Source organism: Callorhinus ursinus, unplaced genomic scaffold (genome assembly GCF_003265705.2).
Source record: "Callorhinus ursinus isolate GAN/ISIS: 27379988/994484 unplaced genomic scaffold, GSC_fseal_2.0 scaffold6, whole genome shotgun sequence".
Classification (NCBI taxonomy): domain Eukaryota; kingdom Metazoa; phylum Chordata; class Mammalia; order Carnivora; family Otariidae; genus Callorhinus; species Callorhinus ursinus.
Genome location: NW_027397068.1, coordinates 20,034,793 through 20,058,409, shown reverse-complemented (window position 1 = coordinate 20,058,409; position 23,617 = coordinate 20,034,793). Strand labels below are relative to the sequence as shown.

At 42.9% G+C, this 23,617-nt stretch overlaps 1 protein-coding gene across 5 annotated transcripts in view; it reads left to right on the top strand.

Moving 5' to 3' along the window:
- FAXC (failed axon connections homolog, metaxin like GST domain containing) overlaps nucleotides 1-23,617 on the top strand; it is a 76,006-nt gene that overhangs the window by 13,222 nt on the left and 39,167 nt on the right. For all 5 annotated transcript variants that reach the window (XR_012378506.1, XM_073893692.1, XM_073893691.1 and 2 more), the window contains 2 exons: nucleotides 6,378-6,574; nucleotides 16,028-16,251. Coding sequence is in view for 4 of the 5 variants with exons in the window: in XM_073893692.1 (XP_073749793.1) it covers nucleotides 6,378-6,574; nucleotides 16,028-16,251 (421 nt within the window). In the remaining variant the exon portion in view is untranslated. The remainder of the gene's footprint in view (nucleotides 1-6,377; nucleotides 6,575-16,027; nucleotides 16,252-23,617) is intronic.

Sequence of the window (23,617 nt, the reverse complement as noted above, 5' to 3'; positions counted from 1 at the left end):
AATCTGGGTGTCCTATAATTTAATTCAATTCTGACACTCTCTACCCAGAGACAGTGTCATATCCCACAGGTTAAGGGCTCAGTCCCACAGACTGTATCCTTCCCCCTCTCCAGAATTCAGGGAAGCACTTACGTTTACCAGTTCATTAAAAATACATTAAAAGATACAAACGAGCAACCAAATGAAATGATAATGTAGGGTGAGGTCTAGGAGGCTCCGAATGCAGAAGCTTCTGTTCCTGTGGGGTTGGGGTGTGTCACCCTCCCCCCGTATGGATGTATCTGCCCATCTGGAAGCTCTCTGAACCCCATACTTTTGGGATTTTATGGAGGCTTCCTCACATAGGCATGATCAAGTATTAAGTCCATTTCCAGCCCCTCTCCTCTTTCTGGAGGATGAGGGAGGGGGGCAGGGCTGAAAATTCCTGGCTGCTACTCAAGGTTTGGTCTTTCTGGTGACCAGCCACCACCCAGGAACCATCCAAGGAGCCCACCCAGAGTCACCTCATTAAGACAAAAGATGCTCCTAATGCTCTTATCACTTAGGAATTTTTATAAGGCTCTTAGGGGCTCTGTAGGGAACTGGGGGCAGAGACCAACATATGTATTTTTTATTATTTCATAACAGTGGATGCATGGATTTTTTTTTTTCCAATGTGTTCTAATCCACAAAAGTTGCTCAAATTATCCGAAATGTAGCCAGTGGGAGACCTTTCAAGATGGCTCCAGGGACGCAGTGAACGTAATGGATGTATATTAGCTGAAAAGCGAGGGGACCATGGTTAGTGTAGCAAGTCAGCATCCCAAGACTTTGGGATTACTTTTTAAAAAATTGTTTATTGTTATGTTAATCACCATACATTACATCATTAGTTTTTGATGCAGTGTTCCACGATTCATTGTTTGCATATAACACCCATGCTCCACGCAGAACGTGCCCTCTTTAATACCCATCACTAGGCTAACCCATGCTCCCACCCCCTCCCCTCTAGAACCCTCAGTTTGTTTTTCAGAGTCCATCGTCTCTCGTGGTTCTTCTGGGATTACTTTTAAGGTCTCACGTTCTCCATTTCAGAATGGTGATGGTGATGTTAATACTTCTGATGAAGGCACCTGTCAAACACTTCGTGTGCATTTTCTCACTTACTCCTACAGCTGTTGTTATCCCCATTCTGTAGATGAGGAAATTGAGGCCCAGGAAAGATGATGGGAGACCCAGGGAGGACCAGGGCCACACTGAATAAATGATGGAATGAGATTCTTAAACTCAAAGCCTGTGGCTTTCACTGCTATCCTAATAATATAGTGTAAATGTAGATTAATCTCTCCTAGGGCAGACTTGCAGGGGGAAACTTCAGCTCAGAAAAAATACAGAGGATTTACCTCTTCATGTTTCTTCTCAAAACTACTTTCAGAAATTGCCCTCAGTGGGCCAGTCAGACTCCAATTGCTTAAATAAAACAGGCCAGGAGTTCTTGAATATATTTAAGGAAGTTAAGGAAAATTAAGTATTATTTTTAAAAGATATGTTTTTATTTTAACACTAATATAACCAATTCTGAAAAATTGAAGTTCATGGAAAGATCATCTGCATCTCATACTCTTGCCAATTACTTTAAACATTTTTGTGTTTCTCTTTTTAATATTTTTTGAATTCATCTAATTTTTAATTAGATATGATCATAGTGTCTCTAAAATGTTGTCTCCTATTTTTTTTTATCTAGGAAGCAAGCAGTTGATCTTTTTTATTTTTATTTTTATTGGAGTATAATAGACATGCAATGTTACGTTAGTTTCAGGGGCACAACAATTTGACAATTATATACATTACAAAGTACTCACCACAATAAGTGTAGTTACCATCTTTCACCATACAAAGTTATTACAATATTATTGACTATATTTCCCATACTGTACTTTTCATCCCCATGATCTTATAACTGGAAGTTTGTACCTCTTGATCCCCTTCACGTATTTTGCCTAACCCCTACATCCCTTCCCTCTGACACCCACCAGTTTGTTTTCTCTATTAATGAGTCTGTTTCTGGTTTGTTTGGTTGGTTTTTTTAGATTCTACATATAATATTCCACATATAAAGGAGATGGTATTTGTCTTTTCTGTCTGATTTATTTCACTTAGCATAATACTCTCTAAGTCTATCCATATTGTTGCAAATGGCAAAATTTCATTCTTTTCTATGGCTGAGTAATATTCCATTCCATTCTATCTATCTATCTATCTATCTATCTATCTATCTATCTATCTATCCATCCATCCATCCATCTATCCATCCCACATCTTATTTATGCGTTCACTTATTGATAGACACTTGTGTTGCTTCCATACCTTGGCTATTATAAATAATGCCGCAGTAAACATAGGGGTGCATATATCTTTTCAAATTAGAGTTTTGTTTTCTTTGGGTAAATACCTAGTAGTGGAATCACTGGATTGTATGGTGTTTCTGTTTTTAATTTTTTTAAAAGATTTATTTATTATTTATTTGAAAGAGAGAGAGTGCACACAGGGGGAGGGGCAGAGGGAGAGAAAAACTCAAGCAGACTCTGCACAGAGTGCAAAGCCCAACGCGGGGCTTGATTACACGACTCTGAGATCACTACCTGAGCCAAATCCAAGAGTCAGACACATAACTGACTAAGCCACCCAGGTGCCCCTGTTTTTAATTTTTTGAGGAACCTCCATACTGTTTTCCATAGTGGTTGCACCAGTTAAGTTTCCCACCAACAGTGCATGAGGGTTTCCTTTTTCCTACGTTCTTTTTTTTTTTTTTTTAAGATTTTATTTATTTATTTGAGAGAGAGAGAATGGGAGATGGAGAGCACGAGAGGGAAGATGGTTAGAGGGAGAAGCAGACTCCCCGCTGAGCAGGGAGCCCGATGTGGGACTCGATCCCGGGACTCCAGGATCATGACCTGAGCCGAAGGCAGTCGCCCGACCAACTGAGGCACCCAGGCGCCCTCCTTTTTCCTACATTCTTGCCAACACCTGTTGTTTCTTGACTTTTTGATACTATTCTGGCTAGTGTGAGGTAATATCTCATGGTGGTTTTGATTTGCATTTCCCTAATGATTAGTGACATTGAGCATCTTTTCATGCATCTGTTGGCTATTTAAATCTTCTTTGGAAAAATGCCTGTCCTGGTTCTCTGACCTTTTAGAAATCAGATTATTATTATTATTATTATTCTTTTTTTAGTATTGAGTTGTAGGAGTTCTTTATATATTTTGGACATTAACTCCTTGTTAGATATATCATTTGCAAATATTTTTTCCTATTTGGTAGGTAGCCCTTTTGTTTTGTTGATGGTTTCCTTTGTTGTGCAAAAGCTTTTTAGTTTAGTCCCAGTTGTTTATTTTTGCTTTTGTTTCTCTTGCCTGAGGAAACAGATCCAGAAAAATATTGTTAAGGCTGATGTCCAAGAGATTACTGCCTACATTTTCTTTTAGAAGTTTTATGGTCTCAGGGCGCCTGGGTGGCTCAGTCATTAAGTGTCTGCCTTCGGCTCAGGTCATGATCCTGGAGTCCTGGGATTGAGTCCCGCATCGGGCTCTCTGCTCGGCAGGGAATCTCCTTCTCCCACTGACCCTCCCCCCTCTCATGCTCTCTCTCTCAAATAAATAAATAAATAAATAAATCTTTAAAAAAAAGAAGTTTTATGGTCTCAGGTCTTACATTTAAGTATTTAATCTATTTTGAGTTTATTTTTGTGTGTAGTATAAGAAAGTTGTCCAGTTTCATTCTTTTGCATGTAGCTCTCTAGGTTTTCCAGCACCGTTTATTGAAGAGACTTTTTTTCCATTGTATATTTTTGCCTCCTTTCTTGTAGATTAATTGACCATATAAGCATGGGTTTATTTCTGGTCACTCTGTTCTGTTCCATTGATCAATGTGTTTGCTTTTATGCCAGTACCCATACTGTTTTGATTACTGTACCTTTGTAGTATAGTTTGAAATCAGGGAGTGTGATGCCTCCAGCTTTGTTCTTCTTTCCCAAGATTGCTTTGGCTATTCAGGGTCTTTTATAGTTCTGTACAAATTAGGATAATTCATTCCAGTTCTTTGACAAATATTAATAGTATTTTGGTAGGGATTGAATTGAATCTGTAGGTTGCTATGAGTAGTATGGACCTTTGAATAATATTAATTCTTCTAATCCATGAGCATGGTATATCTTTCTATTTATTTGTGTAGTCTCCAGTGTCTTTCATCAGTGTCTTATAGTTTTCAGAGTTTTGGTCTTTTACCTCCTTGGTTAAACTTATTCCTAGGTTTTTTTTTCTCTTTTGATGCAATTGTAAATGGGATTGTTAATATTTATTTTTGCTACTTCATTATTAATGTATAGAAATGCAACAGGTTTCTGTATATTAATGTTATATTCTGCAGCTTTACTGAATTCATTTATTCTAACAGACAAGATCGGGCTCATTCAGGGTGGTATGGCCATAGACCATTTATTCTAACAGATTTTTGGTGGAGCCTTTAGGGTTTTCTATATACAGTATCATGTCATCTACTAATAATGACAGTTTTACTTCCTCTTAACAATTTGGATGCCTTTTATTTCTTTTCCTTGTGTGATTGCTGTGGCTAGGACTTCCAGTACTATGTTGAATAAAAGTGGCAAGAGTAGATATCCTTGTCTTGTTCCTGATCTTAGAGGAAAAACTTTCAGCTTTTCACCACTGAGTACGATGTTAGCTGTGGGTTTTTCATATATGGCCTTTATTCTCTTGAGGTGTGTTCCCTCTATACCCACTTTGTTGAGTTTTTTATCATGAATGGATGTTGAATTTTGCCAAATACTTTTTCTGCATCTAAAAATAAAATTTTTGATGACAAAAACCTACTAGAACTTTCATTTCCATAAGAATCAATAATTAATTTTTGTTACTCCAGTTTTTAAAAGAGGTCTAGATAAAATGTACCAAATGCTCAGGAAGGGCGGGGGAAGAGGGAAAGGCAGAGGTACAAACACTAATATTATAAGAAGAGGGGAATATACACTGTACCGTGGAAGCATGGAGGAAAGGAAGTGATGGTTGCACCTTGGGGAAATAGTTCACCAACAAGGTGAAATTTGAACTAAATATTTTAGGATGGATATGACTTGGCAGAGGTTGGGGAAAAGGATTCCTATAAAAGGTAAAGCGTGTACAAAGTCAGAGAGGTGGCAAAGACTTTGATGTGTTTGGGTGTGGGCAGTTGGAATTCAGAAGACTGGAGGGGTTGATAGCAAGGAGGCTGGGCAGACAGGCAGTGGCTAGATGGTATAGGCCTAGACTGCTATGTGGAAGGGGTTAGAATAGACCCATTAAAAAACCACTGGGTACTTTTGAGCAGCAGAGATCTTGTATCTCATTTGCATTGCAAACAGTTTCCTCTGATGTCGGTGTGCAGGGTAGAATCTGTCTGCAAATGACAAGAGTCCTGAAGGGGATGTGTTAGGATGATATGGGTGGTAATCAAGAGTTAATCTGAAACAGGTGCTGTGTTATATGGTAAATTTACATCTTTAGTGTACAAATTACAAGAATGTTTGATGTACCAGCAACTTTTAGAGGTATGTGACATTTCTCCTGGGCAACATCAAGGGGAATGTCTAGTGCCTGGCCAAGGAGTGGGGGCAGCAAATGTCACTCTTAATTCCCAGTGTTCATAAAGTGTGTGACTCCCTCACCCCGACTCCACCCCATCTGGGACCATGTCCTCTGAGACACTGTAAGATTCTAGCACGAGTGTGAATCAGAGGGGAACGTATCATAGATACAGAGTTCTGGGCACCGTTCCTGGGATTCTGATGTGAGCTGGGACCCAGGAATCTACATTTTAGCTGGTACTGGAGTTGAATCTATTGGATGCACATTCTTATACGTAAGTGTTATAATTTCTGGGACCACTTGTTTGCAGTGTAGTGGTATTAAGCATTATTTAGGCATAAGCTGGTGGGTTTCAGATGAGGTCTTTGGTTAGTAGCCTGGCCAATGTGAGCCTTATTACAGTTTACTTTCACTGTTTTGCATCTGTGGCTTGTTCTTACATTATAACTAGACCAACTGTTACCAGGATCATTTCAGCACTACCTCTCCTCTCTGGTCTTTTTTGTAACAATATACCAGAGCTCATGATAAAATCTATGGGAGTAAAGTAATATCTTCATGTGAGGTAAATCCTTTTTTTTTTTTTTCCTTCAAGAGTGACTATTTATGGTCTTAAAGAGTTTATGTGCTGAGTTCATTCACTTGAGCAAGTACAGCCATGATCAAATATAGGGTTGGAATGTTTGTTTCTGTTAACCATACAGTGAAATTTAAATAAAACATTGCTTTTTTCTTTTTAAAATTTACTCTGCTTAGAATTATTTTGGTGGAAAACTTTCTGCTCAAGGGAAAATGCCTTGGATTGAATATAATCATGAAAAAGTTTCTGGCACAGAATTCATAATTGACTTTCTGGAAGAGAAACTTGGAGTGAATTTAAACAAAAACCTTGGCCCTCACGAAAGAGCCATCTCCAGAGCAGTGACCAAGATGGTGGAGGAGCACTTCTACTGGTGAGTCCCCTGGGTGTGCTGGGTGAGTGCCCAGGGCCTGTCCCCGGCCTTTGGACCAAGCCCAAGTTCTGTTTGACTTTTCAGACACTCCCCAACCTCTTCAAAGTTTTCTACATCCTGACTGATTTAGGGGTCAAAGTTATGACCATTAAGTTTCTAGGTATCTAGACCAAGAGTAGACATTTTCTGTAGAGGCCCAGCTAGCACATATTTTAGGCTTTGTTTTAGGCCATGGCTCTGTTTTAGCTCCTTAAACTCTGCCATTGTCATGCAAAAGCAGCCATGGATGAATGACACGGAAATGATGAGCAGGACTCTTTCAAGGAAACACTAAAAGCACTGACATTTGAATTTCGTTTAATACAAAATGTTATTCTTCTGATTTTTTCCCCCAATCATTTAAAAATGTATTTAAAAATTTTTTTTTACTTTTTTATTTTTATTATTTATTTTTTTATTTTAGAGAAAGAGAGAGAGAGAGAATCTCAAGCAGGCTCCACTCTGAGCTCGATCTCACGACCCTGAGATCATGACCTAAGTCGAAAGCAAGAGTTGGACACTTAACTGAGACACCCAGGCCCCCCTCCAACCATTTAAAAATGTAGAAACTTCTTAGTCTTTGGGCTGTGTTTTGCTAACCCCTGATCTAGACTGCAGCTCACCGAGGTGAGGAAGATATTTCAGCTGACTCTGCTCTTTACCTGCACAAATTGCGGAAGTAAAATACTATTACATCAGACACCTGGAGGAGGGAACAGAGGACTCAGGATAGAAGTCTTAGGTGAAATGAATTATTCAAGCTTTGTAAAATTATCGTCAGTTTTCCTTAGATGACAAGAGCCTCTCCGTGTTCCAGAAGGCAGGTGTACTAGTGCTTTCTGAGTATCTTTGTCCCACCTGGCTGACTCCTAGGTTACGTCCCTTGTCTGAACCATCACGTGCTGTGTGGAGGAGTTGCCTGTGTTCTGCGTGCAGTATGGTGTTGCCTAGGACCTGTGAGTTAAACAGGCACAGGTCTTCTTGGTTTACAAACTCATTGTCATGTGGGCTTTTTCTTTGCCTTTCATCCATTTGCGGGAGTTTTAGCACACCTTTTTGGACACCCCAGTAGATAAGAGAAATTTTCTTCCTGATTTCTCTAAACTTTTCTTGTTCCAAAGATTTAATTAAGAATTGTTAAGGGAGCCTGGGTGGCTCAGTTGGTTAAGCGACTGCTTTCGGCCCAGGTCATGATCCTGGAGTCCCGGGATCGAGTCCCACATCAGGCTCCCTGCTCGGCGGGGAGTCTGCTTCTCCCTCTGACCCTCTTCCCTCTCGTGCTCTCTATCTCTCATTCTCTTTCTCTCAAATAAATAAATAAAATCTTTAAAAAAAAAAAAAAAGAATTGTTAAGCCCACTTTTTGGGCAGTCATTGTGACTCCTGGGTCATTGCTCACCCAGTAGCTTTCACCTCCCCCATTGAGAGATACCCATTCAGTGAAGGGTTGATTGTAGAAGGTTCTTCCTCATCGCCTTCCGATCTCATCAATTGGCTTTCTTTCTAAATGGAAACTTGCTTATTCTTTCTAAACAGAAAACTTGCTGTTCCCTCTCTTGGATTTTAAGTGACTCTCTATTTCTCTTTCTGCTTGCGGTTCTTGCCCAGTTAATTCCAGGGCATACCTGAAGTGCCGCTTCTCCTCTCCCTCTCACTGTAGAGGTGAGGGGGTGGGGGGGTGGGAGCAAGGAGGGAACCCGGCAGAGAGTGGAGGCAGGGGTGCAGATTAGCCTGGAAGTCATCACAGACTCCATGTTCCTGGAATGAACCCGGTCTTTTCTTGAGGATACCTGTGGAGAACTGTTGGGACTCCCATCTTCTAGAGTGCAGGGGTTAGAGTGTGGGACAGATGGATGATTGCATGTGATGTGCTGAGCCTCAAGGGAAAGGTCCGTGGGACAGAGCCCATCTTCCCTCTTGCCACGTTCCAGTCCCCACTCCGCAGCGATTGAGGGAAATGAAGAACCAGCACAGGGCCACGCTGACCCTTTGTGCCTTCTTTGGATGCAGTCCTCCGAAGTGCTACCTTGTTTGACTGATGGGCCCATTAATGCAGAGAGCTCTTGCTTTGTGAGCTGCCTGAAAAGACGCTGAAAGTCACCTTTCATTTTCGTTAGTACTTGTGCTACAACTCTTTGATTTTTATAGTGGTTCATGAAATGTATATTCCAGTCAGAAAGACTTTGATCCAGCAAGACTCCCAAGAACCACCTGTCCCTGCTTTTGGCTCTGGGTGTGCAGACGTTCTAGTTCTATATATTTACTCCCTGGTAGAAGTTCATCTTCTGCTCTTTCCCGCCCCTTCTCTCCCTGCACAGCCCCAGCTAATACTTGATAGGAGGCAGCTCTTGGTGGGGGAGGGGAGGTTGGGAGGGGTGAGTGGGAGAGTTGGGAGGTGGTACCCTGCTAGGGAAGAATCTTAATTTTATGGACCATAAACACCCAAGTGCTTGGGGGCGTTGCTTAGGTCACACATCGACTCTTTTAAGGATAATTTTGTTTCTCTAATCAACTTTTTGATTACAAAATACATTTTCAGAGGGGGGTGGTTAGCTACTATTTCTCATGTGTTTCTCCTCAAAGGTTAATTTGAGAAAGAAATAGTGAAGATGGGAGGTCAGATATTGACAGAGATACAAATGTCCAGTGAACTTTCCAAAAAAATTCCTAATTCCTTCAATTCCCTTTGGTTCCTAGCAGCAGAAGGAAAGCAAGCCTTCCTCTGTTTCATAAGGTTTCCCAACCTTTAGCCATGTTCTTGCTTTGGGGGACCTTGAACAGGCTTTCCCTAGAGCTCTAAATCCCAAAGGAGAAAAGACCCCTGTCCCTCCGGTAAGAAAATGCCTGAGACAGAGAGTCTGTGGACACTCTTCGTCAGGTTCCTCTCCTGCTCCCCCTTTCTTATCTCAGAGGCCACACACAAAATGTGCACCTGTGGAAACTGGGGCCAGCATGAGAAATGGACCACCATTTGTAGAAAAATATAAGGATGAGCTTTTCATGAGAGCTTGTTAAATTCTGACAATGCTCGATCTCCAAGGTTGTGTCTGTGTTTACAGCGGTGGAGGAGATGAAATCAATTGTTTGACTCATTTGATTCGAATTATCTGGAGTTTTCAGATATGTTTATTTTGGTCTGAAACTGTAAAAACCCTCCAGGTATGATTTTCTGAAAATCAAAGACAATGGAAAACTGGCATTTTTACATAAATACCATCCCATCATCCCAAGGCTCTAATTCTGGTTTGTCCAAATAAGCACACTCTGGTTTGTTCAAATAAGCACATGCTACAAAGAGGTTTTTCTTGAACTTGAAATCCATACCAGCGTGTTCCACTTGCATGACTATTATTGAACATGAGGAAGACAGATTTTTATCCTCTTTGTTTCACCGAGTGCTTAAGTTAGATCCAATGCAGGCAAGTTGGTATGGAGGGCAGTACGAGAAACACGGGGTCAAATTAGTGGACTGAAATTGAGCTTTGGGAACAGACACTACGGCTTCTTCCATATGACACGTTGGTGTGGTAAGAGTCTTGTAGGGAGGCGTGAGGGCACTGTGGCAAGCCATCTAGTCATACCACTTTGATCCATTAAAATATAGGCGTTAGAACAGGGAATTCAAATTTGCTTCTAGGTTGGCCATGATTTTTAAATTCTGAATTTGGCTTTTGGTATAGTTTCACTGCATGGGGGAGGTAGGATCCTTACTAAAATGACTTACCCAAGATCTTATCTAAAAACCAGGAGTCTCTCTCTCCCTGATTACAATTGGATTAATGTGTTTCCCTCTTCCCTGCTCCCCCTGCCCCTAATTTCAGATATAGTGAGAGTTCCTGTTGGGAGGGGCTGGTCTAGGGCCTGTGCAACTCGGTGAAATCACAGAAGCTTATCATATGCCCCTGCACGCCATGCGTTTAAAAGACAAACAAACAATGACAGGGATGGAGCAGGACATGGAGAAAGGTGTCCATGGTCAGGAAGGCCACATGCTAAGGCTCACTCATCAAACAGTAGATTGCCATGGTTTGCACTTTCCCACTTGTTAATATCATCTCTGCTACGGGCCAGGGCTCCTTTTAGGTTATGAGGAGAGATATCTTCATTGAAACACCAGGGGTCGGCTCTTCTTTCCTATCTTCTTGATCTCCTTTAAAAATATTGAACAGTATTTATTCTTCTGTTCTGACTAAGGTAATCAATCTTTAAGAGAAACCCTGACCCCATTTTGCAGAAGAGATCAGGTACATCAGTTGTTTAAAGGAAATGAGTATCAACTTTCTGGAAGAGGTTCTCAGAGTGACGACTTAATTGTTCAGCCTCGTCTAGTTTCCAGGTTGGCCCTCCTTGCCCTCACCAGCTCAAGATTCACGACTCCTTGTGCAGTGGGCCTCTTCCGAGTAGAGAGTGACACGGATCTCAGAAGAGAACAGTCAGCCCCTTCTTCATTTTTCAAAGGCATGTCTCTTTTTCCTTCATTCTGTTTAAATATTGTCAACCCTTAGAAATGCTACTTAGCAGTAGCTGGCTCAGAAGTGAAGCTTTTTTACATTTCAATCAATAATTCATTCTTTCAGTAAACTTAATGAATGACTGACGCCTAGTGGCCAGGCTCCATGCTGGATTGGGGGAAGCGAGGCGGTAAGACGCTGTCTCCATCCTCCCGTGACTCCCAGGCCGAGGGAGACGTCGAGCCATCATAACGGTGGGTGCTGGGGGAGAGTTTGAAGAACTGAGGAAAGGCAGCCAAGCACCTGCTGGAGTGGTGAGGGAAAGGCTTTCCCAGAGGAGATGGTATCACAAACGAAAGGAGGGACTGTCAGTGGTCGGTGAAGGGGCTGGGCGTCAGGGGAAAGATTAGGATATCTAGGCAGAGGGAGCAGCATCGGCAAAAGTTCAGAGGTAAGACCGAGGAGCCTGGGAAGGCACTTGTAATTCTGTGTGGCAGGTGCACAGGAGGCAGTGGCGGGGGGGAGGTGGGATGGGGCTGGAGAATGGCCAGCTGAGTGTGAGTCAGACTGTAGGGAGTGGGGGCGGTGTGCCGAGCTCAGGAGCTAGGGGGGGTTCATGAATGGCTCTGAGAAGCAGGCTGATAGGACTAGATTTGTGTTTTAGGAGCTCTTTGTGACTGCTTGGGACAAATGGATTTCTGAAGGGCCTTAGGGGATGTCAGGAGACCTGTTAGGAGGCCACTCTGCTCAGGGCCAAGAAATGATGAAGGGCTGAGCTACATGCTTAATTGAGTTGGAGAAAAGGGCAAATTCACAGGGTGACCGGCTATCAGGAACGAAGGATAGAGAGCAGGGAAGAACGAGTCCTGGTATTCTTTCTGGCTTGGGTGAGGAGAAGCAGATTTGAAGGGAAGGAAGATCATGAGTCCAAGTTTGGAAATACGGGTTCGCAGTTCCTGAGGACCCCTCACATGGATCCCTGGGTGTCAGGAGAAAGATCTGGGCTGGGTGTAGGTTTGGGAATCATCAGTGTGAAATCACGGGTGTGAATTAGATCATGCCACAAGTGTGGAGTAAGAAATAGGAAGAATAGTGATGAAGATCTTGGGAACATGCACGAAGTGGTGGGAAAAGCAGTAGCGATGTAAGCTAAGGGAGAGCTCTTCTACGAAAGACACGGACAGCGTCACATGTTGCAGACAGTTCAAGAAAGAGAAATATACAAAGAATGTTTAGGGGCACCTGGGTGGTTCAGTCAATTAATCATCTGACTCTTGATCTCAGCTCAGGTCTTGATCTCAGGGTCATGAGTTCAAGCCCCGTGTTGGGCTCCTTGAAAAGAAAAAAAAAAAAAAAAGGAATGTTTATTTGGGTTTTGCAACAAGGAGGTATCGTTGATTTGGATGAGAGTAGTTTCGTCAAGTGTTCACAGTTTGCCGGAAGCTTGGTTATGTAAGGAGGTGGATTCTTGGTTTTAAGGATTTGGAAGCATGTGTAAATGAGGTTTGCTGCCTGTAGTGATTAATGTAGGATTCCATAAATTACCCATTTTCTTTGGTGTTTAAAGTTTGAACCCACTTCATAGAGATTGACCCTTACAGAGCCTGGCTGGCCATCATTTGCTTCTCTTCCCTGACACTGGGCTGCAGTATTAGGCACAGGGAGTGAAAGAGGAAAGAAATCAAGAGCAGGGTGGAAAAGAGAAGAGAGGAAGACCAGACAGTTTCTCAGGTAACCTCTAGCTGCAAAATTCCAGATCAACCCAGTGTTCCCCCTTCTGTGCCCTCCATTCCACCCACTAATGGAGGTAGAGAACCTTACGCCATTGCATCAGTGGGTGTTCCTCTAGCTTAGCCGTGCGACCCAGGACAGCTGCCTCTTCCATCCCCATCTGCTACTTGAACCCATTAGTTGTGCAAAGCTCTCTCTCCATCATTGCATCCTCATCCTGGGCACATGCCCCCATTTCCTGCTCTACGGAGGAAACTGAAGTCACCTGGCAGGAACTCTGAACCTCTCTGCAGCCCCTTACCCCTTGCGACACTCTCCTCCTCTCTATCTCAGAGCAAGAGGTGTCTCTGCTTCTCTCCAAGCTGGCCCTTCCAGCCTGGCCGTCTCACCTTCTAACTTGCCCTTGACCTGTGGATTCCCTAACACCACTCCTCACCCTAGCAACTTCCTTAGGTGACTCCTCTCCTCTGACAGCTTTAGCACTCTTGCTGACGTGCCCTCCCCCGCAAGTTCTCTCTCTTGAGTCTAAACCTGTCTCCTGAGTTCTCAACCTTCTGGACATTCTCATCTGGGGGTTCCATGGGGCCTTCAAATGCAACAGCTTGATGCATCTTTCATCATCTACATCTGTCATACCTCGTGTGTACCTGCCCATATTGGTTAATGGCATTATCATCCCCTCAAGTCATCGGCCTGAGAGAAAAGACTTAATCTCTCCTTATACTTTGGTACATAGACTCTTTTTCTCATACCCCAGAGTTTCTCCTCTGCATTCCCTGTACACCCTCCCTCCCACCCCCATTGCCCTAGTTCTTAGGTCTTGCCAGAGTCTTCTAGCCAGCCTTCCTACTGGTGGTTTCTCCATTTCCAACCCAGCCTTCACATTGCCTCAAACCTGATTACATTTCTTGTCTGCTTAAAACCTTTCAGTGGTTCAACTTTGCTTCCAGAATAGAGTTCAGCACCCTTTGTCTCAGGCGCACCCGGATCTGGTCCTGGCCCACCCTGCCATCCTCTGCCCAGGCATCCCGTGCGCCCTGGCCGGTGCTTCTCACGCACACCCTTCCTCCTCTGCTCTGCCTGGTGAGCTTCTGCTCATCCCTCAGGACCACTTAGGCTTATGATGAAACCCGTACAAAGAATGTATTTTTTCACATCAACCTGTCAGTTTAGAACCACCACATTCCTCATTTTTACTCTTTAGACACTTCCTGGATGCTCTTATGACCTGGTCACGCTTGTTTTGGGCTAATCTAGTTTTATTCTCAGTTCATGGACTTGCGAAATAATCAAGGATGGTCAAGCTCTTTTATTGTGCCTTTCAATCTAGTACAACTTGAATCAAAGTGCTGAATTATTCTAATGGAATGAGAAAATTGATACCTTAATTACTGCAGGTGTAAAAAGAAGAGCAAGTAGGAAAGTATTAAGTTTGCATGTTTATAAAGAATTTACTAGAGTAAATGTGAGATCTTTTATGTCAAAAGATCCATTGATTTCTCTGTCCATATGTATTAGTTACCGTTGCGATGTACTTTTTCCTATATTCAGCAAAATCCATTTCTTGACTCAATGCTTTATTTTGAGAGACTTATTAAAAAGAAGTACACAAAGCTTTCTTTTTTTTTTAAAGATTTTATTTATTTATTTGACAGAGAGAGACACAGCGAGAGAGAGAACACAAGCAGGGGGAGTGGGAGAGGGAGAAGCAGGCTTCCCGCGGAGCAGGGAGCCTGACGCGGGGCTCGATCCCAGGACCCCGGGATCATGACCTGAGCCGAAGGCAGATGCTTAACGACTGAGCCACCCAGGTTCCCCTACACAGAGCTTTTTAACAAGATTTATAGGCATTATTTTAAAAAGGTAATAAAGAAGAGTTTTGGGTATAGTGCAGAGAGTTATGTTGAAATTGGTTGTAGGACTTTTCAGTAAAAATCAGGAATGCTTAAAAACTTTTAGAGAAATCTTCTGTTTCTTATTTTCTTTTTTGTAGAGGAAAGAACAGTGGAAAGAGTAGGACTATACAAAATGATCAACATTTCAGGGGCTTTTTTTTTTCTTTAAAAAATTGAGGTGGAAAATAGCTATCATTTATTATAATTCCTTGTGTTTTCTCTGTAAAAATATTTTTCACTCTTTTGATTTTTTCGAAGTGGCCATTATTGCTCTATGAACCAACACTAGGAGGAGAGACGACTGCCAGTACATTTTTTTTTGCTCGTTATGGGGAAAAACTAAAATATCTTCTGTTGGCACTCCCACAGCTACATTTTTCTCAGCCGTCAGTAGGAACCCCTTTTAATTTCTGTGTACCGACACTATTAGCCATAGAGACATTCCTGCAGTTGCATAGGTTCAGAGCCCAGAATCAGCCAAGGCCCGAGTGTCATAGCCGGCAGCCCACATGAACTGAGTTGCTGCTCAGCTGTGTCTCCGTGTTCCATGGCAACACCTGGACAGGAGAGTTGGCCACAAGCACCACCCAGATGGGAAAAGTGACTCAACTGAGTTCCTTCAGTCTTCGTATTCACTTTAGAGATCAGGAGCACAAACTGAAACAGTTCTCCAGACTTTCTGGAGAGCAAATCATATACATAATATTTATAATTTATATAGTTTATACCAACCTTGGATAGGTATATCTACTCCGTAATCCTCTGTCAAAAAGGCAAAAGTTTTCTTTTTCAAACAACTCTTTGATATGGTAAAATCCAAAATGCATACACAAATTGTGCAAAACAAAAAGGTGCAGCTTAATTAATGAACACAGAGCATCTATCTGCATACCCATTCCTCAGATCAAGAACGAGAACGAAGCCTGCCCCGTAGTCTCTGTGCCTCCTTCCTGGTGTCCCCATGGGTACGCACAGTTCTGCCTCAAAACCTTTGGAAGTGGGTTTCTCCTGTTTTCTGTGGGGTTGCCTAAGAAGATGCAGAAGCCGGCCTTGGGAGGTGGGGGAGGGGCGTGGATCTGAGGGCGGGGGCCCGGAGATGTTTGGTGGAATTGTAGCATGGCATCGTTATCTGGATTTGTTTTAGTTTCTCTTACAGACCCGAAGTCTAGGCACTGGCCAGAAGCTGTTGTCATATCTGCAGAGACTGCTCTTTGTAAAGCTGCTCTGGCTCATTTCCTCTAGAGTGTTCTGACTTGTGATGCACTCACTGGAAATGGACTCTTGAGGAGCTGACGTACATCTAATGCCCAGTAGTAACCTGTTTCCACACAATTCCAGGACGTTAGCTTATTGCCAGTGGGTGGACAATCTCAATGAGACCCGGAAGATGCTCTCTCTTAGTGGTGGCGGTCCCTTCAGTAACCTGCTGAGGTGGGTCGTGTGCCACATAACGAAAGGAATTGTGAAGCGCGAGATGCACGGCCACGGCATTGGCCGCTTCTCAGAGGAAGAAATTTACATGCTGATGGAGAAGGACATGCGGTCCTTGGCAGGGCTTTTGGGTAACGTACCACACCTTCTATTCTCTATTTTATATCTACTTTTTTGCATGATTAGTAAAGCGCTGTTAGTTGACTGATTTAAAGTTTTATTTGGGTTGGTTTCTTTGCTTCCATGTGTAGGTGGCAGTCCCACCATTTAACCGGACCCCCTAATTTTCAGGAGCAAACGTCTCTCTCCTTCGTCACTAGCGTGAGCCAGGCTAGTGGGGCGAGGCCGGCGCGGAGAGGACACAGAGCAGGCCCCCAGCGGCTTGGAACGTGTTGTGAGCCAAGGGTGATTGTGAGCAAGGGAGCTCTTCCATTTGTACACAGGCCAGGTTGAAAGGGCTGCTTGTAAACGCCTCTGCTGGAAGAGTCAACTGCGTCTCCATCGCTATCAAGCTGGTTCTGACCCATTCCGCGTGCACTTGCCGCGTGTCATTTTTCACGCCTGAGTTTCCATTTGTGATCTTAGCACTCTTCTTATGAGCGCATTGTAATTCTGATTTTGCATTTACTGCGCCCAGTGGGTTTCCCTGTGCTTGGGAAGCCCCTCCAGGAGGAGCCTGGAGCAGCATACGTGTGGGTGGGTGAGGCTGCTGAGTTGGAGTTCCGTGTCCTTGCTCCCCTGGTTGGCTGGAGGTGGCTGGGTTGATGGGACTCTGTGCTGGGCAGTTCGTATGTCAGTTTATGTCAGTTCATAAACACATCATGTGAGTTCAGGAGCTTCTGTGTGGGAAATGATTGTCACTTTTCTGGAGCACTTCTTCTGGTTGGGAGAACCAGGGAGCAGGGGGATAGCGATTCTCTGGTACTTAATGACTTAGCAAAATGCTTCTTCCCCAATTATGGTGAGATGGGAGGTAGAGCTATTGTCGGCAGCTGGGTTGGATATCTGGCAAGTGTTCCAAACACCATCAAGTCTAGATCATTTCCTGAGATGAGAAATTGATTCGGCTATTTGAGGGTCACCTGGGTGGCTCAGATGGTTAAGCGCCAAGCCTTCGGCTCAGGTCATGATCCCAGGGTCCTGAGATCGAGTCCCGTATCAGACTCCCTGCTCGGCGGGAAGCCTGCTTCTCCCTCTCCCACTCCCCCTGCTTGTGTTCCCTCTCTCTCGCTGTGTCTCTCTCTCTATCAAATAAATAAAATCTTTTAAAAAATATTGATTTGACTATTTGAAAAGCAGGAGTTTGTTGGAGTTCGGGGAACTCCGAGCTCGTGGGAGCTCGGGGAACGGTCTAGTCTCTCATAGGAGAAGCACTTTTGCTGCCTTTGGGGAGGGAGAGGCTCCTTGGCTGAACATCAGAGGTTTTCTTACTAAATGAGGCAGAAAGCATCACCTCCCCCCTCACCTGGAGATATAGCTTACTTTTAAGGCCCAGAGATGCCTGAGAGACTCAAAATGCATAATGACTTTTTGTTAAGTGGTTCAGGATTTGGGGAAATTGTCTAGGGATGTATTTGAGTCATCAGGATAAATTAATTATTGGTGTTTCAGTTCAGTTGACTTCAAGGATTGAAGACCTTCTTTGGGGCAGGAGCTGGGGAATACAAAAGTGAATAAGAGATGATCCCCTCTCTCAGGTAGCTTACTATCCAGTGGGAGAGACGAACTTATAAACCAGGAATAGGTGAATTATGGCCCATAGCTGGTGGCTTGTTTTTTTTTTTTTTTTTTAATGGCCTATGAGCTAAGAATCATTTTTATATTATTAAAACGTAAGGAAAAAATGCAAGACATCAAATATGGCCCAGAAAGCCTAAAATATTTACCATTTGAAGCTCCATAGAATTTTGCTGACCTCTGCTCTAAATGAGTACCCACGTTCCAGTTGGGCTCTGACAGGTGTCATGACAGAGGTTTGTGCTTGGTGCCCTGGAGATACAGGAGGAGTAGGGGTGAAATGGCAGGGAGAGCTTGGGAGGGCCAGAGAAGAGGCAGCAGGTGTTTTGGCCCCAGAAAGTAAACCATTGTCCCAAGGAAGAAAATAGGGAAGGACCATCTGGGCAAATCATGAGAAAAGGAGTGACAAGTGAGGGGCATTTTGGAGTCCTGGTTGAAAGGAAGATTTAAAGGTAGTTTGGGGCCATATTATAAAAGGTAACAATTATGCTGAGATATAAAACATGTAGGTGGTGCAGACTTCTAGTATTAGAGAGAAAGAGGCATATTTGTGACTTAGGAAAGTGGCTCTCTTGGTGTCATGGCAGATGGCTTGGGCCTGAGGGAATAGGTGGTAAAGAGAGACTGAAGGTAGGCAGTACATGTCTTTGGATGTAGTTTAAAAAGTTGTGATTAAGTTCAAATTAAAATAAAAAATTAAATTTAAACAAAATAAAAATTAGTTGAGAAAGATGATATCTTCATGTTGGAAAGGAGACAAAATTATTATTTATAGAAATTAAGAGATTATGTAGCTAAAATAGGGGCACCTGGGCGGCTGCCTTCGGCTCAGGTCCTGATCCCAGGGTCCTGAGATTGAGTCCCGAGTCAGGCTCCTTGCTCAGTGGGGAGCCTGCTTCTCCCTCTCCTTCTGCCTGCCGCTCCGCCTGCTTGTGCTCTCTCTCTGTTGCCTGCCGCTCCGCCTGCTTGTGCTCTCTCTCTGTCAAATAAATAAATAAAACCTTTTAAAAAAAGAAATTATGTAGCTAAAATAATGGAGAACTGAAATCACAGTTAGTGAGAGAGTTCAGTAATTTTACAAAGTTACAGACGTCCAGATGGCCAACAGACACATGAAAAGATGCTTACCATCACTCATTATCAGGGAAGAGCAAATCAAAACTACAATGAGATATCGCCTCACACCTGTCAGAGTGACAAAAATTAACAACACAGGAAACCACATGTTGGTGAGGGTGTGGAGAAAGGGGAAATCTTTTGCACTGTTGGTGGGAATGCAAATTCATGCAGCCATTGTGGAAATCTGTATGGAGGTTCCTCAAAAAATTAAAAATAGAACTACCCATTTTTTAAAGATTTTATTTATTTATTTGAGAGAGAGAGAGAGAGAGAGAGAATGAGTGGTGGGGAAGGGCAGAAGGAGAGGGAGAGAGAGAGAAGTAGACTGTCCCCTGCTGAGCAAGGAGCCCAATGTGGGACTCATCTGAGCTGAAGGCAGATGCTTAACCGACTGAGCCACTCAGGTGCCCCAAAATCGAACTTACCCTATGATCCAGGAATTGTACTACTGGTTATTTACCCCAAAAATACAAAAACACTAACTAAAAGGGATACATGCACCCTTATGTTTATTGCAGCATTACTTACAATAGCCAAACTATGGAAGCAGCCCAAGTGTCCACTGATGGATGAATGGATAAAGAAGATAAATATATATATAATGGAATACTATTCAGCCATAAAAAGAATGAAATCTTGCCATTTGCAACACCATCGATTGAGCTAGAGAGTATTATAGTAAGTGAAATAAGTCAGTTAGAGAAAGAAATACCATAGGATCTCACTCATATGTGGAATTTAAGAAACAAAGGAAACTAGGGAGAGAGACAAACCAAGAAACAGACTCTTAACTATAGGGAACAAACTCATGGTTATCAGAGGGAAGGTGGGTGGAGGGATGGAGGAAATAGGGGATGGGGATTTTAGAGGACATTCATCATGATAAAATAAACTAAAATAAAATGATAAAAAGTTTACAAAGTTACAGACAGGTAAATCTTGATATCTCAAATAACTGATTAGGAAATAATAGTTAAAAATTTCTAATTATAATAAGAAATCAAAATATTAGAAATATGATGTATGAGAAACAGGTCCTACAGAAATAAAATTAGATAGTCCTAATAAGAGATAGTAGGTGTTTTAGAAAATGGGGAGTATACCGTCATTCATTCATTTTGAGAGTGATGCCTCTGGAGCCAGAGGTCAAGCCTAGCTCCATCACTTCCGAGCTCGGCAACCTTGGGCAAGTTTCTTAACTTCTCTAGGCCTCAGTTTCCTTCTGTGTAAAATGGGGACAATAATGGTGAAAAGAAAAGTAGCACATGTAAAGTGCTCAGAGTAGTGCCCGCAGGTAGTAAGCAATCAAGTACCAAGCAAGTGTAAAACCAAACTGCAATGAGGACAGGAAGCAGAGGTCCGCGGTGCCGCGAGGGCTGATAATGCGGGGAGGGTTGCCCAGTGGTCAGTGTTCGTCTCCATCCAGGTCTGCATGTTCCCGGGTCCCCTTGGGGCAGGTGTGTGCGTTGGAAGCAGAGGTACGACCTGTGGCGGATGCCTGACTTTCATGTCGTGCGAGAAGTGCGAATGCTGTCTATTTCTATCCCCTCCCCAAAGGGTTAGAATCAGAAAAGCGTGGAAGACATAAAAATCAAGAACAGAAAGGTTAGGGTTTTGGGAGGCAATGTGGCTGGAGACAGGAACTCTAGTGGCCACATGAGAGAGGTATTTCTGGAGTCAGATCCCCCAGGGTTCGCATCTTGGGCTCTGCCACTTAGCAGCTGTGTGACTTCCCATGAACCACCTGAACTTTTTCATCTACAAAACGGGGGTGGGAACAGTGCCTCCAGCATAGAGTGCAGGGACTCAGTGGGCAGTTCTGTAATGTACTTACTACAGCGTTTGGCACATAAACAATGCTGAAAAGTATTAGCTATTATCATTATCACTGTCACAAGTTTTGTATGTAACACGACTCCATCAAGAACATTGTTTTCTGAGAAAAAAGTCTAAGGAAACCTTTTCTCTGATTTTTTACATGTATTAGTTAATTGTAGAAACTTGGGGAAGTTCAGAAGCACCCAGAGAAGGAAACTAAGTCACTGTAACCTTATAACTTACTGCTTGCTAATAACCACAGTTGTCCTTTTGGTACACGTCTTTCCAATATTTTTATGTGTAATTTTGAATCATATAGATGTATTTGTGTAAATGCACACATACACATAATTTTCCAACATTTTACTCAATATATTGCAGATATTTTTTCCCATACCATATAATGCTATGTGCCTGGTATCACATAAAACTGATGTAAATCTCATCAGCCTTTGCCTCTTTTATATTTCTATTCTACCATTAATCCTGAGTCTACAGGTATGAACTTGAAGTGGAAGGGAAATAAGACAGAATGAATATAAGAAAATAAGAATATAGCTGTGTCCCACGTTAGCACAGAGATCCCCAGCTGTGATCATTTGATAGGAGATTAAAATAAGAAAGAAGATGGAATATCTGGTACACAGTAGAAGTAACACCACCCATTTGGCAGATGAAGAAACCGAGGCACAGAGGGGTTGAGCGGCTTGCCCACAGTTACACAAACAGTAAAAAGAGACATTGGTGAACAAGTTGGGCACAGGCCTGAGCTGCTAGAGCTGCCACATGATGGAGATACCGTTGCAAACATTTATTAAATGGCAAGACTTGCGGGAAGTACCACCTGGAGAAGTACTAGGCGCAAGGAGGGCGCTTTTGCGGGAGAGACTAGTGTGGTCAGGGGGGTTATGCAAGACATCTTTGAGGACATGATACTTCTGGACTCTGAAAGATAAGCTGGAGGTAGGCAGGCATGTGTGAGGAGGAGGGATGGGTTGTGACGGGAGACCAGCTTGGAACATAGAAGGGGCATCACGTGTGAAGGCTCTGACATGAAAAGCAGCTGGAAGCCTTCAAGGAATGACAAGATGGCTAGTGTGTTAGTAACTGTGAGGACCGAAGTGTGGCGTGAGGTAGAGATGGGTGGGGGGCTAGATCACACAGGTCTTCCGTATCACTGAAATAATCTTGCCCTTTGTTCGAACAACAGTGGAAGCTGTCAGAGGTTGAAATCAGGGAAGCGGCATGATGCCCTGGAGGGGCCAATAGTGGACGTGGGGTCCAGTGAGGAGGCTGTTGCAGTCCCGCAAAGGGAAGATGGTGGTGTGGGTTACAGCCGCGGTGATGGACTTGGACAGATGATGGCGGTTTAGAGCTATACGCTAGAGACAGAACTGACTACAGTTGGTGACTGTGTGTGGGGGGAGAGAGGCGGTGATGGAGAGGGCAGGGGTAAGGAATAACCACGTTCTTGACATGAACACTTAGAGAACAAAGTAGCCATTCAGAGCTGGAGAATGCTGGCGTAGAGGGGATGATCATGAATTTCAGGGGTGGGTACGCTGAGTCTCAGATTCCTGTGAGACAGACATGAGTGGAGACAAAGCATATGGTAAGGGCGCCCTTTTTTTTTCTTGACTCATTAAAAAAAAATTTTTTTTTTAAAGATTTGAGAGAGCGAGAGCATGCACCAGGGGAGGGGCAGAGGGAGAGGGAGAAACAGACTCCCCGCCGAGCAGGCAGCCCGATGCGGGGCTCGATCCCGGGACCCTGGGATCATGACCTGAGCCGAAGGCAGATGCTTAATTGACTGAGCCTCCCAGGTGCTCCATTTAGAAAAAGTTTTTTAAAAAGATTATTTATTTGAGAGAGAGAGAGAGAGAGCATGAGTGAGGGGAGGAAAGGCGGCCTCTTGAATCAGTACAGAAAAGACAAATTAATTCAGTAAATGGTGTTGGGACAGCTGGCTAACCTTTTGGAACAAAATAAGTACAGTCCTCCTGACTTTATGTCATACATCTGAATATATTCCAAATGGAGTAAGCATTTAAATGTAAAAAAAAAAAACAAACCATAATGGTGTCAGGATGAAATATGGGAAACTTTTATATAATCTTGAACTTGGAAAAGTTTTTCTAAATATGCTACCAAAGGGAGAAGTGACAAAAGAAAAGTTGGATTGCTAGATTTCTTGAGACAAAACCACCTGGATGTCAATAATCACCATAAATAAAGTTAAAATTGAAATGGAAAGCTGGAAAAAACATTTGCAACCTGTGACAAAAGAATTAATGTTACTATTTGAAGAACTTCTACAAATCTGTAGGAAAAGGGAATACTTGGAGAAAACTGGACAAAAGACATAGAGAATTTGCAAAAATGACACACATGATGAATAAATATATGAAAAATGTTCAACCTCTTTAGTAATCAGAGCAATGCAAGTTAACAAATGAGGCACCACCCTTGTCAATCAGATGGGCAAAGTTTTGTTTGTTTGTTTTGTTTTTTTAATGTGATGAATTGGTGGGGGTGTGAAGGAGGCACTGGCATACTCTACTGATAGGAAATAAAAACTAGGACATACTTTCTGGAGTTGAGTTCCACAGTTTTAAAAGTCGTAACATCTTACATATTTACTTATTAAATAATTCAAAAAATCAGGAATCAAAACTTTGAACCTAAACAAGAAGAAATAGGGAGAAATCTCAAATTCTGTACTTAGGTCCCCGGATTGAATTGCACAAATACAGGGTGGGGGAGAGACACGTGAGAAAGAGACTTCAGGATTTTCGTGGTTTTCATTCTCTGGATGTCACCAGT